The 17,481-nt window shown below is 48.1% G+C and overlaps 1 protein-coding gene across 6 annotated transcripts in view; it reads left to right on the top strand.

Annotated features, from left to right (window-relative positions):
* Nucleotides 1–14,299, top strand: part of PRAG1 (PEAK1 related, kinase-activating pseudokinase 1) — a 71,258-nt gene extending 56,959 nt beyond the window's left edge. For all 6 annotated transcript variants that reach the window (XM_061404367.1, XM_061404366.1, XM_061404365.1 and 3 more), the window contains 2 exons: nucleotides 6,540–7,279; nucleotides 12,763–14,299. In XM_061404367.1, the coding sequence (XP_061260351.1) occupies nucleotides 6,540–7,279; nucleotides 12,763–13,926 (1,904 nt within the window). In that variant the 3' untranslated portion in view covers nucleotides 13,927–14,299. The remainder of the gene's footprint in view (nucleotides 1–6,539; nucleotides 7,280–12,762) is intronic.
* The last annotated feature ends 3,182 nt before the right edge of the window (nucleotides 14,300–17,481 follow it).

Here is a 17,481-nt window from a genome sequence, read left to right as displayed (position 1 = left end):
GCTGTAGACATGAAATAGTTTCCATGAGCCTGTTTTCCAGACAGACAGAGCTTCCCCATTTTGCGTGTCAGTGGCCTACTGACAGTTGATAACCGTTGATCACAGTGATCACAGTTGATCCCTGTTTCTTGGGGTGCTTAAGCAGTCCAGAGAGACATCTCACAAATGCCGCCTTTTCCATACAATTGTAAAATGCTAATAATGTGTTTCCATTTTCAGACCACGTTTGCCTTCTTGAAAAAGTAAGCATTCCTCTTGAAGGAATGCCATATGCCTTCCTTTAACAACAACAACAACAACAAAAATAGAGCTTAGTCTTTTTTGATTGTGGAACCAAACAAGAGCTTGTACAGTTTTCCTTTGGAGGAAAAAATTACTCTCTGTGAGTCTAAAACATACCCTCCACCCTGACCCTTAACATCTTCTGGGGGTGGGGGGAAGGGGTTTTGGCCAAAATCTGCAAGACTACCACTTCCTGTGTGATGCTGGCCTCCACCGATGGCTTCAGTTTTCTCACCTTGAACATGTAGGGATTGAAGCAGGCCATGGTGCGGACGAGGTTTCTCCATCTACTTTGTTCCCTCTGCCTTGCCTGTAGTAGGTGCTCAGGAAATACTGAGTGAATGAATGGATTAATATATACAGTCATTTCCAGCCAACCAGTCATTTCCTCTTAGCCTCATTTTAAAAAAAGATCCACAAAATGCTCAGTGTTTCGAACAAAAGAAAATTCCATTTACTTTCCTTTACAAGGTGGAGAACAGTCAGATGCCAAAGCTAAGGTTTGGAGCTGGGCTGGGGGGCTCTTAGCTGGGACCCTGCCCTTTGTCCCCACGTTTGCTCTGGCCTCCCTGCTGTCAAGGTCTGTGCCATTCAGCCCTTTACATCCGCCGTCAGAGGGCAGAGCCAGGCGCTGAGGGAGCCACACGGGCTTATTTATACGTTTCAAAACTGGACTGACCACTTCCTCCTGAAGCCCAGCTCTCATTTTGGCTGTAGAGAACAATGAAAGTACCTATTAAAACCCAGCCAGAAGAGAGGACTCTATAATAAGAAAACCTCACAGTGCTGGGGTTGAACTTTTGGCCTGCGTTTCTGCATAGGACTTAAGCTCTTTTTCCGGACGGTTGAAATCCTGGTTGCTCTTCTCTGCTTTCTCAATAGGATGGCACCAAATGAGTTCACCTTCCCGTCGGTTGTTCTAAGATCCCACCCCGCGCAGCGTGTGATAGTTAGTTTCATCCGGGGAAACACTTTTCTCTGAAGCACAGGCACTAAAGAGATGCGGACCTGTCCTGCTCTATGTCTAGCTACTGGCTTGATATGCAGAATTGAAAATTGAAAGGAAAAACTTAGGAAATGGGGATTATAGCTCTCTGGCCCTATTAGTACACAAAGTCATTTTTTAAAAAACTACCAATGATGTAACTGTGATGTAGGCAGACTTCCCAGGAAAGTATTTTCCATTCTTACCCTTTTTATACCCTTAATTGTAAGCCAGAATTTGGAAACAGAATGACCTAACACCGGCCTAAAACCCCAGGATATATTTGACTCTGTCTCGTGCACCCTTGGATCCAAGTCCTGAGAACATGGGCTGTTGGCCAAAGTGTTTCATGATTTTTTTAGGCACATTTTTCTAAACCAGTGGCTTGCCTGGGAGTTTGGAGACTATTTTAGGTGTCAAGGCATGTTTGTCCCCTCTTCTTTCTGGCTCTTCTAAATGCAGAGGGTGGCAGCTGCTGCACATAGCAAGAGTGTAGCCTCTGCAAGGTCACAGCCATGTTTCTGAGGAGGTGCCCCACGGAAGAGTCAAGAGCATGACAGAGCCAGAGTGGGCTTTCGGGGGCTCCCTGTGATTCCATAGAAGACGGCTACTGCCTATCTTGAGGTGGAGAAATCACAGTTTCATTGAGAAGCGTCACACATGGACATCTCTTTCTGAGAAGCCCTAAGAATATTAACAGCTGAGATGTTATTTATTCAGTCCCGTGGTACCTGGGAGCCATCAGAGAGAATTACGGTCTTCTCATCAGTCATGGATCCATGTCTGAAGCGTGGGTTAAGAATGCCTCAGGACAGAAGGTGGGGTGCCTGTTACCAAACTACCAAATGTGTATGTAAAGGGCTTCCCAGGTGGAGGTGGTGATAAAGAACCCACCTGCCAATGCAGGAGATGTAGAGACACAGGTTTGATCCCTGGGTTGGGAAGATCCCCAGGAGGAGGGCATGGCATCCCACTCCAATATTCTTTCCTGGAGAATCCCGTGGATGGAGGAGCCTGGCAGGCTACAGACCATAGGGTCACAAAGAGTCAGACACGCCTGAAGGGAGTTAGCATGCACACACACACACACACACACACACATATACATATATGTAATGCCCAGTTATACAGGGAAAGGGCACATTTCCAGTGAGCCTCACTTCACTGGATGAGGTCTGTGTCATGTAGTCCTATCCATCCGCTGGGCAAGCGCCTGGCTGGGAGCCTCCCTGCGCAGTGCCATCATCTGACTGCTCGGTGCTTTAGGCGGTGCTTGTTGGGTGACAAACACTTAACATCTAAGAAATAAAGAAAAAGGAACCAGCCTACACACTAATCCTTGAAGCCACGCCTCCTAATATCCAGTACTCCTGGCTAGACTTAGTTCAGAGGTTGCAGGATATAGATCTCATCAAAGCCACTGACTCACAGTTCCCACAAGAAAGCAAGGGAACACCTACAGAGCAAAGGAGAAAAAAATCACTTCCTTCCAACTGTTATTTTTTGTGCTAAAGCACAACCTCTTGGTTTTCTTTGGTAATCCAGGGTAAGAAGTGTCGCTGATTTTATATATATATATATATATATATTTTTTTTTTTTTTTTTTTTTAAGATTCCTGCTATTCTTAAAGACTGAAAAGTTTTCCAGCCACAGCATATGAGAGCTAGAGCTAGAGGAACAGAGGAAGCCAGATAACCATCAGTATAGAGGTATTTTCTTTCAGGGGCAGCTTTGAGTCAGAATACACATGAGGAGCTGTTGAAAATGGAAAGAGTGGCTGAAATTGTAGACTATTAGTTTTGGAAGGGGCCTTTGTGGGGATGCAGTCTGGTCAGTTTTAAATGAGGAAACTCAGCTGAGTAAGATTGACAGCTGACATCTCTCTGTGCACCCTCAGGTCAGGGTAGAGGCAGAAAGGGATGTGGTGAGAGCCCTACAAGGAAGGCAAGACAAGCACACCAAATAAGGGGGTGGGTATAAGCATGAAGCTAAAAGAGGGGACTAGTCCACAAGCTGATTTGTCACCGACCTCCCCGGCCAGTTGAACTGGGGAGCAGGAGTCATAGGCAGGGTGTCCCTGTTACTGGCTGTTGTTGTCCAGTCGCTTGACCCCATGGACTGACTGCAGCATGCCAGGCTTCCCTGTCCTTCACCATCTCCCAGAGTTTGCTCAAACTCATGTCCACTGAGTCGGTGATGCCATCCATCCATCTCATCCTCTGTCATCCCTTTTTTCTCCTGCCCTCAATCTTTCCCAGCACTGGGGTCTTTTCTAATGAGTTGGCTCTTCGCATCAGGTGGCCAAAGTATTAGAGTTTCACCCTCAGCATCCGTCCTTCCAGTGAACATCAGGGCTGATTGACTGGAATTCTGATCACACTCCACTCCTCCCCCACCCTTATCTTCTGAGTGTTGGTAATACTCTCTGCCTGAACCTGGTTCCCAGCTCCTGGGTGCAATGAGCTGCATGTACTAATTCTGTCCTTCTGGGGGCTTCGCACTGGGCTTGCTCTGCTGTCGCTCACTGATGCTGGTCAGTGAGGCTGGGGCACGGATATCAACACCTGAGGACGTGGTCGTCCACCTTGCTGTCTCTTGCCTATGGAGAAGCATCTTAAGTAAGAAAACCACCCCCCACCCCGCGCCCTGCCCCATGTGGGATATGAGAGGCTTGGTGCCGGCCACTTCTGTCCCACTTCGGCTGGAGAAAGCAGAGAGACTCAGGCATGAACAGCTATCACATATGCGCAAGCAGCCCTATAAAGGCCTTGAGTGAAGTGACGCAGAACTAACAGTGGCCTTCCTGTGGGGCCTCTCTCCACGTGTCTCAGGCCTCTGGGTTTATTGTGCATCCTCCATGCTAGTCGTCCTGCTGAGAGGAGAGGGGCTCAGAGAGGTAATGCGTGCCCTGCCCTTAGGAGGGGACATGCACAACTTTTCTGGCACCAGGGACTGGTTTCCTGCAGGACAGTTTTTCCACAGACTGTGGGTGGCGGGGGGTGAGATGGTTTGGGGATGATTCAAGCAAATTATAGTTATTGTGCACTTTATTATTATTACATCAGCTTCACCTCAGGTCATCAGCCATTAGATCCTGGAGGTTGGGGGCCTGCTGAAAATGATGGGTGCACATCATAACTGTCCCTTTCCTTAAATCTGAGACCCCTGTTTCTTTCACATTTTAACCTTCAGGAAAATAGCATGCATTTTACCACATATGGATAAAGTTAATGGGTTTCTTTTAATCCCTCTAAAAGCTTTTATTAAAATAGTGGGTACGTCTTTGAATCAGTTCTTAGAATGAAATAAATGAGTATTATTTCAGTTGGCACTTCCTTGTCTCCAATGTCAGTACCTTTTCTTAAATGTTTTTTTACTTGAACTCTTGTTTCACTGTGAGTTCTCCATTTCATGCAGTGATACAAAGATGAAGTCCAGTCTTCGCTCTATCTAGCCTGGCCATCCATCTCACCTTCTGTGATGTTTCTGGATGTACCTGTGCTCTGTGGAGACCTGGGGCAGTGACGGAACTTTCCCAGAATCATATCAGTATCCATGTGCACCACTCTGGGAACTCAGGGGTCTAGGAACCACTCACTTTTCTGCTGCTTCTTTTATAAAATCACCTTCCTTTGCCCTCTGGGCTTCCCTGGTGGCTCAGAGGTTTAAAAAAAAAAAAAATCTGCCCACAATGGAGGAGACTCGTGTTCAATCCCTGGGTTGGGAAGATCCCCAGAGAAGAAAATGGCAACTCACTCCAGCATTCTTGCGTGGAAAATTCCATGGACAGAGGAGCCTGGTGGGCTACAGTCCATGGGGTCGTAAGAGATGCACATAGCTTAATGACTAAACCACCACCACCATTGTTTGCCTTCTAAAATGTCTGTGGGCCTGCCCTGTCCCCCAGGCCATCAGTTTGTCAAAACTCATAGAATTATACACTAAAAAGGAGGCATTATATTGCAGCTAAACACTACCCTCTATAAACTGACTTTTTGAAAAAATCCAGCCAAGCCACACATGTTCACGTTTGTTGTTGCTGTTCCAACATTGTTTGCCACATATTAGAAGCAACCTAAGTAGCCATCCAGCGGGAGCTGGTTAAATAAATTATGATACTTGCATAAAATGATATAGTATGATCAGATCAGTCGCTCAGTCGTGTCTGACTCTTTGCGACCCCATGAACCGCAGCACACCAGGCCTCCCGGTTCATCACCAACTCCCAGAGTTCACTCAGACTCACGTCCATCAAGTCAGTGATGCCATCCAGCCATCTCATCCTCTGTCGTCCCCTTCTCCTCCTGCCCCCAATCCCTCCCAGCATCAGAGTCTTTTCCAATGAGTCAACTCTTCGCATGAGGTGGCCAAAGTACTGGAGTTTCAGCTTTAGCATCTCTCCTTCCAAAGAAATCCCAGGGCTGATCTCCTTCAGAATGGACTGGTTGGATCTCCTTGCAGTCCAAGGGACTCTCAAGAGTCTTCTCCAACACCACAGTTCAAAAGCATCAATTCTTCAGCACTCAGCCTTCTTCACAGTCCAACTCTCACATCCATATATGACCACAGGAAAAACCATAGCCTTGACTAGATGGACCTTTGTTGGCAAAGTAATGTCTCTGCTTTTGAATATGCTATCTAGGTTGGTCATAACTTTCCTTCCAAGGAGTAAGCGTCTTTTAAGTTCATGGCTGCAGTCATCATCTGTAGTGATTTTGGAGCCCCCAAAATAAAGTCTGATGCTGTTTCCACTGTTTCCCCATCTATTTCCCATGAAGTGATGGGACCAGATGCCATGATCTTCGTTTTCTGAATGTTGAGCTTTAAGCTATGGGGCACCCGTTAAAAAGAATGAAATACACCTGGACATCATCTGATGCGGACTATCTCCAATCCGTAGTGTGGCAAATGAAGAAAAGGAATATTGAGATCAGTGGGCACCATTTGCTCTCCTTTGTGTAAACGTGTGTATGTTGCGTGTGTGTTTGTTTTGGTTGTTTGGCGGATCTGCAGAAGGATGCGTGAGAAATTGCCAGCAGTGGTGTCCTTTTGATTAGAGGGACTGGATGCTGAGGGACAGGATAGGAGGAAGACTCATTGGCATTGTATACCTTTTTTGCACTTTAATTTGTTCATATGCATATGTTGTCTCTTCAAGAAATAGATAAAAACAATATAAAATAAATTACTTTGATGGGGAAAAAAACCCACAGGACCCTGGAACTGAGCAGCATGGATTTCTAGCCTAGAATTTCTGTTTCTCTCTCTCAGGTCCGTCATCTGAGCCAGCTCACTCGCCCACCAACAGCAGGAAGAAGCTCTTTGCCCCCGTCCCCTTCCCTTCAGGCTCCACCGAGGATGTGTCCCCCGGCGACCCCCTGCAGCCCCCGCCTCTTCCCCAGAAGAAGCTCGTGAGTCGGGCGGCCTCTTCCCCCGATGGCTTCTTCTGGACCCAGGGCTCCCCCAAACCCAGAACAGCAAGTCCCAAGCTGAACCTCAGCCACTCGGAGACTAACGTCTGTGCCCATGAGGACTCCCACTTCAGCTACGCCTCAGGCCCTGGCGGCCGCCACCAGCACGTCTTCTCCGCTTCCGAGCCGCTGGAGAAAACTTCCAAAGGCAGTGGCCACCGCGGCCCTGTGCTGGGGCTGGGGGGCAGCAAAGGCCTGCAGGGCAAAGGGGTCTCCTCTGCCTCGTCCTCTCAGCTGAGCGTGTCCAGCCAGGCCTCGGCGGGCAGCACTCAGCTACAGCTCCACAGCCTCCTGAACAGCATCAGCAGCAAAGAGGGCACCTACGCCAAGCTGGGGGGGCTCTACGCCCAGTCCCTGGTCCGCCTCGTGGCCAGGTGCGAGGACCTCTTCATGGGTGGCCAGAAGAAGGAGCTGCACTTCAGCGAGAATAACTGGTCCCTGTTCAAGCTGACCTGTAACAAGCCCTGCTGTGACTCGGGGGATGCCATTTACTATTGCGCCACCTGCTCCGAGGACCCCGGCAGCACCTACGCCGTGAAGGTAGGTCTCAGCACCCCCGCCTCCCGCTCCCCTGCTGTGCAGCTGGCAGTCCTGACTGGCAGCCCTGTGGCTTGAGAAGTCCTGTGCCCTCGGCCACCTCCCAGAGGAGGGTCATTTCCTGGAAATATTCAGTGAGTTCACTCTGCCTGGCCCAGGATAGTGTGAGTTGTATGCACGGGTTCAGTGGAGGAAAGAGTGAGCTGAATGTGGTCAGCCTGGTCATCACGGGCAGCCCAGAGCCCGGGATCTGTACCCATCCAATGAAGGGATGTAAATTTGAACTCCTTGAAAGTCAAGGGGGTGGAGGTGCTTTTAGGAAGTTCTTTGCTTCTGCTGACCCAGTGGACCTGAGAAAATGATCTTTGAATCACCGCTCTGCTTCCATCCTGAACATTTTCTTGTGTTCAAGTGCATCAGTTACTGTCCCCTGCCTCCTGGGGCTGGACCTGGGGGCTCCTTCACTGTCAAGAGACAGCTGACCTCTCCATTTTGAGGAGGAACGAGCCTGGTGGGACAGGCTTTTAATCCTTCTTGCCCATGGCATAGAAAGTGATGTGGCCCAAGGGGGCCACTTGGTGCCAGGTCTGCTGCTGGATCAGAACTTCTGGATCAAGGGGTTTGGTTTTTTAGATTCATGATTGTGATGTGCAGCTTGGATTCTAAGACCTCCTGTAATAATGAAGAGTTAGCCAATTCTGAAGAACAGTGCAGAAAATTCGCATTCCCAAAGAACATTAGAAGGCAGTGTTGTTCATTTCATCTGAAATCTAAACCATAAGGAGGGACTTCCCTGGCAGTCCAGTGGTTAAGGCGTCACCTTCCATTGCAGGGGATGCTGGTTTGATCCCTGGTCAGGAAGCTGAGGTCCCACATGCCTCCCAACCAAAAAACCCCAAACAAACAGAAACAATATTGAAACCAAATCAGTAAAACCTTTAAAAGTGGTCCATATCAAAAAATAATAAGGAAACCAGCAGATAGACCTTGAGCCTGTTAAGGAAGAGAGACCCAGTGTTCTCTGTGATTCTGCTGGAGCCTTGGCAGATCAGGGAGTATCTCTGTAGTGTGTGAAAAGGAAATTTCTTTTTAAATTTTTTTAACTTTTTTTTATATTGGAGCTCAATATTTTATGAAAAGGAAATTTGAAGAATTTCAAGTATTCAGAGTCTAGGGAACAGCAGCATCAATTTGCAGATGTGCCTGGCCTGATGATGGGGTGGAGGCGGGGTGCAGAGCATCCTCCTGCACGCGCCGCCGTTCCACTTCATTAGTGCTGGTTCTGGATGGAATAGTCATCTGAATCCTCTGGGTCCCCAGGAGGGGGAGCAGGCCCCTTCCCGAGCTGCCTGTCTGAGGCCGAGCTCATCCGTGTCTGGGATGCAGGAGCTTCGGTTGCAGGCTCGCACCTGCTCGGGCTCACGTTGGTTCCTCTGTTTGTGGGCTTTGCCTCCTGTGGCAGTGAGAGAATGAAGCCAGCTCGTGTAGCCCTGCTCTACGAATACAGGGTAGGAAAAAAAGCCTTTGTTACGTGTGCTGTCGAAGCTGTTTCATGCCTCAGTCAGCCAGAACTCCAGTAATTAGGGACCCGTGTTAAGTTGGCTGGGCCTTTTTTATTTCGCAGACGTGACTTAGCCCAGATTTTCAACCACGAAGCAGGCCAAGGCACCAAAGTTTAAAGTGAGACTTGGCTCAATGAAACCTTTGAAATTGGAGCTGAACCAGTGTGTGTGAAGGTCTTGAGCCAAAACCTGAGCACAGACCCCTGAAAATGATCTTGCGGGATGGTGAGGGGAGGTGGGGGTGGAAGAGAATCCTTTCACCCACCTCCTCTACCTTCACTCCTAATTTGACACTGTAGAATGATCTTGAGGGGCCCTGCCCAGGGCTCCCCCACTGGTTAACATGCACCCTGTCTTTTGTTTGAGGCAGTGAGGTCTTGCCAGAGGACCAGCTCACTGATTTTGAATCCCATCCAGGCCAGTTGTCATTTACTCTGCTCCTTCATTTACATCTCTGTGCAAACTGCCTGCACTCCCGAGGAGAGTTTTTGGTGGGCTCAAGCCTTTGATACCCTGGAGAAAAGGATCCTTGGAAACGCATCCCAGGCCCGGCAGCTGCGCCCTCTGGGTTTGTATAATTACCTGCCAGCCACCTCTGGATTGCCTGGCTCCACCACCAGGTTACCGCCAGACCCACAAGAGCAGTCACCATAGCAACCTTTCCTGGTGGGTGCTCACCTGGGCTAGGCTTTGTGTTGAAAGCTACGTCTGTGTTGTATCTTTGAATGTTCCCAGTGGCCCTGTGAGGAGGGACACTGCCCTTGAGATACAGAGGAGAAACAGACTTTGAGATAAATACAGTCAATTCTCAATATTTGGGGATTTCATACTTGTGAATTTGGCGCTGAAATTTTTTTGTAACCCCAAATAATAAATACTTGGGGTGCTTTGGTGGTCATTGTGCATTGTGCATCTGCTCTGGCCATGTGCAGAGTTGGGGAGATCCGAGGTAGTCAACACGCAAATCCCTCGCTGAGGTGCTACACGGGGACTCTCCACCTTCTTTCTCAGCTCTCATACTGTAAACAAATGCTTCATCTTCACACTTTTTTTTTTTTTAAGGGTGATTGCACCTTTTAAAACAGCCATGCCAAGCAATGAAGTCCTATCTCATGATCCTAAGGTCAGGAAGACTGCGATGCAGTTTTGAGAGGGTGTTAGATCAGCCTCTTTTCAGGCATGAGCTACACTGCTGTCAGCCATGAGTCACTGTTAGCACAGTTGAGGTACTCAACAGTATCTATGAATAAGGCGTCTTTAAACAGAAACACACATACAGCAGGGTTGTCCATTGGCCAGCTGATGAACATCTTGTGACCGGAGATTTGTAAGAACTTCACAAATCTGTGTTTCCCCAGGAGCAGTGGTTCAGCATTCATGCGTTCAGTGTTTGTGACTACTTAATAGAACATAACGACCAACCGAAAAGAACAAGAATCAAGGGTAACTTGCCAATGTTTGCAGAGTTCATATTTAAACTAAGGTCCTTTTCACCCTAAAGCTCATACTCTTCACCTCCAGAACACTTCTCAGCTGTATAATCTTGGGCAAATAACTTAACATTTTAAAGTCTCAGCTTCCTGCCCTGTAGTAACATCTATCTCATCGAGTTGTTCAATGAGATTTAAAGAGACACTACAGGAAATATGCTTTATAGGCACCATATGAAAGTCATCTGGGTATGTTGTAGTTGAGAAGCTCTCACTTGTATCCATAGATGGCACTGCAAACAGGTCCATACACAGTGGTTGTTGGGATTTATACACCAGACTGTTTTTTGAGGACCACCCCAGCTGACAATGTTGCAGAAAACTGCCATTTAAAAACCAAATATAGCTGGCTGGGCTCAGATAAGAAAGAACCTACAGCAGTGCCTTTTCGACATGTATCCTGAAACCACTTTTGTTAATGGAAGAGAAAACACTGTCTGGGATAAAATGAGCTTCCCTTTTATTTCTATTCTACTTTTCTAATAAGAGAGATCACTAAATTAATGTGTTCCCTCCCCCCAACCCCCCAACCCTCCAATTATCTTTTAAAAAGTTTTCTTAGTAGCTGAGCTCCTTTATGCCAGGTTTCATGCTGAGGTTTGTAGAGCTGCAATATAAATAAATCTCTTTGAAAAGGTACTTGCAGCAGAACTTCTAAAAACGTCACCTGTAAGCATTGTGGCGCTCCATAAACACCGCCGTGATCATTCAAGTATAGCCATGCAGCAGCCGGAAGGGTTATTTTGAGATTGTTTGCTGGGTGATATTTTGTAGATGGGGCCAGATGCCTTTCTTCTCAGGATTACATACTGATCCTTACCCTTCTACACAGCACGGCTGGGGCTGCACCATCCCCTTTGCAGGGGAGTGCCCACAGACCATCTGCAGTCTCTTTCAGTATAATTAATTAGAGGGGATCAGGCCTGATGGGAGGCCATTGTGTGTGACTCAAGACTCCCAGTTGTGCGGCCACCAGATGAAGATTCTTGTTGCTCAGGATCCTTAGGTAGCTGACGCTGTCATTAGTACAAAAAGATGTAGAAGAGGCGGGAAAGACACAGAGTAGGAATTCCCCAGAGAACTTGAGATCCTCTGCTTGTTTATTTCCATCTTCAGAGGGTGCCTTTGGGCCCTTGGGCTTCCCTATTCCCTGGAGAGCTTTCTATTTTCTTTCAGTTGCTATGACTCACCCTTGGAAGAGTGGCTTGCACTTAGCAGCTCCACTAAAATCAGCCCCATGGATTGTGCCAGTTGGTAGGCATGGCATATTAACCTGGATCTAGAAACCAGGGCAGCCTAAGAGAATTTGACTAAGTCCTAGAGGTGTGGGGCCTGCATCTCTGCCCCTGAGATTCCCCAAGAAGGGAACATCCGAGCAATCAAACATATCTGCTGTCAGGTAGTTGCCAAGTCAGGTGCGGTGGCTGGGGAGTGAGGCTGATTGCCTGAGGAAGCTCTTACCTGGCTTCCTGAGAATTTGTCCAGTCCACGTCGTGGGCAAAGAGATGTCTTCCTATCAAGGAACTCATTCTGGCTGGATTGTATGATCATTTTTGGTTTAACTTTTTAAGAAATTGACCGTCTGTATCCAAAGGGGTGGTACCATTTTACATCCCACTAGCTGTACCTGTGGAGAAGGAAATGACAACCCACTCCAGTGTTCTTGCCTGGAGAATCCCAGGGACGGCGGAGCCTGGTGGGCTGCCATCTATGGGGTCGCACAGAGTCGGACACGACTGAAGCGACTTAGCAGCAGCTGCATCTGAGACTTCCCATTTCTGCACATCCTCATAGACGCTTGGTATTATCATTTTATTACAGCCATTCTGGTGGGTATCACCTGGCCTCTCACTGTGTTTTTGACTTGCCTTTCCCTTATGACTCATGATGTTGAATATCTTTTCATGTGCTTATGGCCACTTACATAGTTCTTGGGTGAAATGCCTGTGAATATCTTTTGCTGACTTTTTGATTGGATAATTTATCTTACAACAGCTTTGCAATAATTCTGGGTACATTCTGGATGGATATGTGTTTTGCAAATATTTCCTCCCATTCTGATACTTGTCTTCCCAATTTTCTTAATACTTTTTGAACTCCACAAGTTTAAGATTTGATAAGGTCAAGTTTGTCTGCCTTTTTCTCTTTTGGACCATGGTTCTGGTGTGGTCACTGAGAAATCTTGGCTTAGCCTAAGGCCTCAAAGATTCTGCCCTGTGTGTTCTTCAAAAGTATGTATGTTTTGGCTCTCACACCTAAGCCTCTCCATTGTGACCTAGGTCTCTGTGACCCATTTTGAGTTAAATGGTGTGTGCCAGTGGGCAGTAGGGGTGTAAGTTCACCATTTGCGTGCGGATGTCTAAGTGTCCCAGCACTGTTTACTGAACAGAACGATGGCTCTGGCTTTTGACCTCACTTCCGCTTTCCCCCACAGATCTGCAAGACCCCCGAGCCCAAAGCAGCCTCCTACTGCAGCCCTTCAGTGCCCGTGCACTTCAATATCCAGCAGGACTGTGGCCACTTTGTCGCCTCCGTGCCCTCCAGCATGCTCACCTCTCCCGACGCACACAAGGACCCTCTGTCTGCCCTGCCCTCACATCCCCCCGCCCAGGAGCAGGACTGCGTGGTGGTCATCACTCGGGAGGTGCCCCACCAAACCGCCTCGGACTTTGTGCGGGACTTGGCAGCCAGCCACCAGTCTGAGCCGGAGGTTTACGAGCGGCGGGTGTGCTTCCTGCTCCTGCAGCTCTGCAACGGGCTGGAGCACCTGAAGGAGCATGGGATCATCCACCGAGACCTGTGCCTGGAGAACCTGCTGCTGGTGCACTGCGCCCCCCAGGCCTCCCCCGAGCCCTCCGCCGCTGCCTCCGTCCCTCCCACCACCACATCCCCTGCCCCTGCGGCTACCCACTCCTCTGGCCCCTCAGCCACCGTCCCTACCAGCGTCACCCCCACCCCTCCAGCCGTCCCTGCCTTTCAGGGAGGGTCCAGTGAGAAACACTTGCCCCGGCTTATCATCAGCAACTTCTTGAAGGCCAAGCAGAAGCCAGGTGGTACCACCAACCTGCAGCAGAAGAAGAACCAGGCACGCCTGGCCCCCGAGATCGTGTCTGCCTCCCAGTACCGCAAGTTTGACGAATTCCAAACGGGCATCCTCATCTACGAGCTGCTCCACCAGCCCAACCCGTTCGAGGTGCGGGCGCAGCTCCGGGAGCAGGACTACCGGCAGGAGGACTTGCCCCCGCTGCCTGCGCTGTCCCTCTACTCGCCGGGCCTGCAGCGGCTCGCCCACCTGCTGCTGGAGGCTGACCCCATCAAGCGCATCCGCATCGGCGAGGCCAAGCGCGTGCTGCAGTGCCTGCTGTGGGGGCCCCGGCGCGAGCTGGTGGAGCCGCCGGGTGCCTCGGAGGAGGCGCTGTGCGCCACGCTCCACAACTGGATCGACATGAAGCGAGCCCTGATGATGATGAAGTTCGCCGAGAAGGCGGTGGACCGCCGGCGCGGGGTGGAGCTGGAGGACTGGCTCTGCTGCCAGTATCTGGCGTCGGCCGAGCCCGCAGCCCTCTTACAATCACTGAAGCTCCTACAGCTTCTGTGAGGCAGCTCCCAGCCCCCTCCTCTGGGCCGGACCCCCATCCTACCCCCTTCCCCGTGCCCTGCCTTGCCTTGGAAACATCCGCGTCTCTTGGGAAATGGTACAAATGACTGTCGTACTTGGATGTAATATATACATATATATATAAGATATAAATATGAAAGATTGTGGATGTCATTGCCCACCGTGGTCTAGCCTCCTTTTCTCCTATAGTCTTGCAGTTTCCTCTGCAATTATGTACATTTCTAGTTTCTTGCAAGGTCCTGAGGACAGTGCCACCCGCAGAATGAAGCCTGGACTCTGGTCTCACTACCCCATTAGGCGGTCTCTTTACCTTCTTGTCAAGTGGCTATTTAAAAAAAAAAAAAAAAAAGAACCCTCCATTTTTAATTAAAATTGCTGGTTGAGTCGTGAGCAAAGCTCTTTCATCCCCAAGTGCGTTAATACCTTTGGTGAGTAAAATCGTTTTAAGCCCTTGAAACAGTGGCTTCAAGACCACTTGAACTGTCCCTGTTCTTCTACTTCTTGTCAGAAGGAGCATCAGGCCACAAGAGCCCAGGCATGTGGGGACCAGTTCATCTTCCCTGCTTCTCTCTCAACCTAACAGCCTCTTAGGAAGAAGCCAGACACAGCTGGTGTGATCCCAGAGTTTCAGAATTTAATCCCACTGCTCGAAATCCATTTCCAGTTTGCTAAAGCTGGTTATCATTTGTATCAGAAGCCTGGCTGAAAGCAGAAGCCACCCCAGATGGTTCAAATGACAAGAACTTAGCAGGGGACCACTTAGAGGGTTGCGGGCAGGATTAAGAGAAAAACAACGGATGGTGAGACAAAAAGCAAGGACTGGAGTGGGGAGGGTTCACTCAATCTGTTCCCCACCTGTCATCCCTAGGCCAAGACCAGTGAGACGCCAGAGAGCAAGGGGGCCTGGGTGATACAGCCGGCAAGACTGACTTCCCTGGCAGGATTGGGAAGAAAGGGTGGAGTGCTGGGTGGGGAACAGCCCGCTGTTAATGCTGTCCTAGATAAGGGCAGTGCAAGAACTCAAAAGTTTCTACTTTCAGGCCACTCACCCACCTGCTGCTCAAAGCTCCTTTGGGTTTCCATTTTTTAAAACTGATTCAGTTGACACATAAATTGGCACCTACTAGAGTCAGCATTTGTTACCATGCCTTTAAAAAGTGCTTCAGAGAAAATTCAGAAGCACCAGATCTTTCTTCCTCAAAACTAGACACAGAAAAAAATCAATAAACACCCATTTGAAGGGAAATAGCCCAAGAGCCTTGTATTGCTACCTAAAGGGTAATCTTTGAAGTTGTGAACGAATTTCTCAAACCTTGTTAATAACAATGGACAAGTTTAAAATAAATTCCAAGGTCTTAATGGATGTCCTAGGAATCTAGGAAAGTGGCCAGCAACCAGGATGGCAAAATCTCCCAGGTCCCCTTCTGCATATTTTTAAAATAATTTTATTGATTTATTATTGGCTGTGCTGGGTCTTCATTGCCACGAGGGCATTTCTCTAGTTGTGATGAATAGGGCCTACTCTCAAGTTGCAGTGTGTGGGCTTCTCATTGCAGTGACTTCTCTTGTTGCAGAGCTTGGGCTCTAGGGTGCATGGGCTCAGTAGTTGCGGCTTCCGGGCTCTAGACCACAGGCTCAGTAGTTGTGATGCACGGGCTTAGTTCCTCTGTGGCATGAGGGACCCTCCCGGACCAGGGATCGAACCCCTGCCTCTTGCATTGGCCGGAGGATTCTTCACCACTGACCTACTGGCAAGTGCTCCTTCTGCGTATTAATTTCACTCTTTTTGCAGCCATTCCAGCCTGGGACTCCAAGTAAACACAGCCACACTTCAAGCATCTAAGGTGAACCCTGGGCCTTCGAGGCATATATGTCATTTCAGTGGTTGTTTGAGCATTGAGGGAAAAACCGGCTAAAACCAGCTTCAAGCTATGTTTGTACAGAGAAAGAGTTTGAACATGGAAATCATAATTCTCCATAGGACCCATCTGTTTCAGAGGGTATTATTTTGTCAGTTGTTTCTTCCTGGGAATTTTCCAGGCAAACCCTCCACCCTCAGTTTGCTGTCTTTGCTTTCTTGTTCTTTCTCACATCAAATAAATAAACAATGGAGAGGGAGGAAGCAAATATTCTGCCAGGGGGAATGCAGCGCTATTTGGAAATAACTGTCACAAGAGGCACATTTTAAACCTCTGAATTAATTGCACCTTTTTTATATGCCACCCACTTCAGGGGAAAAAAAAAAAAACACTGAGATGGTAGAAAAGATTTTCAGAACTAAAATGAACCCCAAAGTAAAGGTGGAAAGAGAAGGAACTGTAGCAGTAAATTCTAATTAAGAAGAATGGTAGTGATCAAACATAAGACTTACTTCTGAGCTTAGGTCCACCAACCTAAGAAAAGTAGAGAACAGCCGGGTGTTCTCCATTTTTGGATAATTCTTTGGGTAATTTCAGGAGACAGTTCATCGTCAGGAACAAACCTTTTCCTGATGCTTGATTTTGAAGGGATTTTGTCAAGGATTTCCTTGTTTAAAGGCATTAAATAATGTTCCCAACAGCACACACACACAAATTAAAAAGACATTTTTTTAGATAGGGCAATTCCTTATATCCACCATTGGTGAAATCCACAGATGAACATTCAGGTCTAGTTTAATTGAGATGATTCTGCAGGGCCCTTGCCACTCACTCAACTCCACAAATCAGCCTTTTCCATGAACGGCAAGTCACGCGGCTACAAATATTAGGTTTGGCAAACAGCTTCAGGCACACAGAATTCCAAATATAGGTTTTTTTTTTTTTTTTTTACCCCAACATATACCTGGGATGCATGACTACTTCACAGAAACATCAAGCACCAAATAAATTTAAATCCAGAAACAGAGTTTCTTCCACAGGGGACCAAGGTTCAGAAAGAAGCAGCAACCTTTGTATGATGACAGTCTTGGAACATCTGGCTATCTAATAGTCCTGTCATCTGGGAGTTCATCTCCTCTCCTTTCTTCTCGGCTTTAGACCCAACTACTAGTATTTAAACCTCTAGGTTCTTTTCCCTCCAACTCTGAATCAAGTTGCCCACATAGCCTTTCTACATTATACTTTGGGTTGTTAACGGGCTTTTTCCTTTCCCATGCCCAGACGTAGAATCATTTTCTTCTCCTAAATTCTTTTATGCAGGTGTTACAAGGCAGGTGTCTAAATTATTGTATCCTTGCTGGAAGCAAGATAAGTACTTCAGGGAGGATTTACTTATGGTAGCACATGGCTCAGCTCTAAAAAGACGGGGCTCTGGGGAGCTGTAGTTACCACTCCGTGTGAGGCATCCTGGTTTCCAAAGGCTTGGGGCTGGAGAAAGCCCTCTTGTGAGGCACACGTGTTCACAGAACAATGACGAAGATTTTGAAGAGGGAAGACACATATTCCTTTAATGACTTCTCTGAAATGTGTTCTTTTAATATACCGCCAGTCAAGGCAGCAGCCCTTTCCCACTCTGATGAGTGTCTGTAAGTCTTTGAAGATCTAAGAGTAAGCT

This window comes from Bos javanicus, chromosome 27, assembly GCF_032452875.1.
Source record: "Bos javanicus breed banteng chromosome 27, ARS-OSU_banteng_1.0, whole genome shotgun sequence".
NCBI classification, from domain to species: Eukaryota; Metazoa; Chordata; class Mammalia; order Artiodactyla; family Bovidae; genus Bos; species Bos javanicus.
This window is presented reverse-complemented; position numbering and strand designations above follow the sequence as displayed.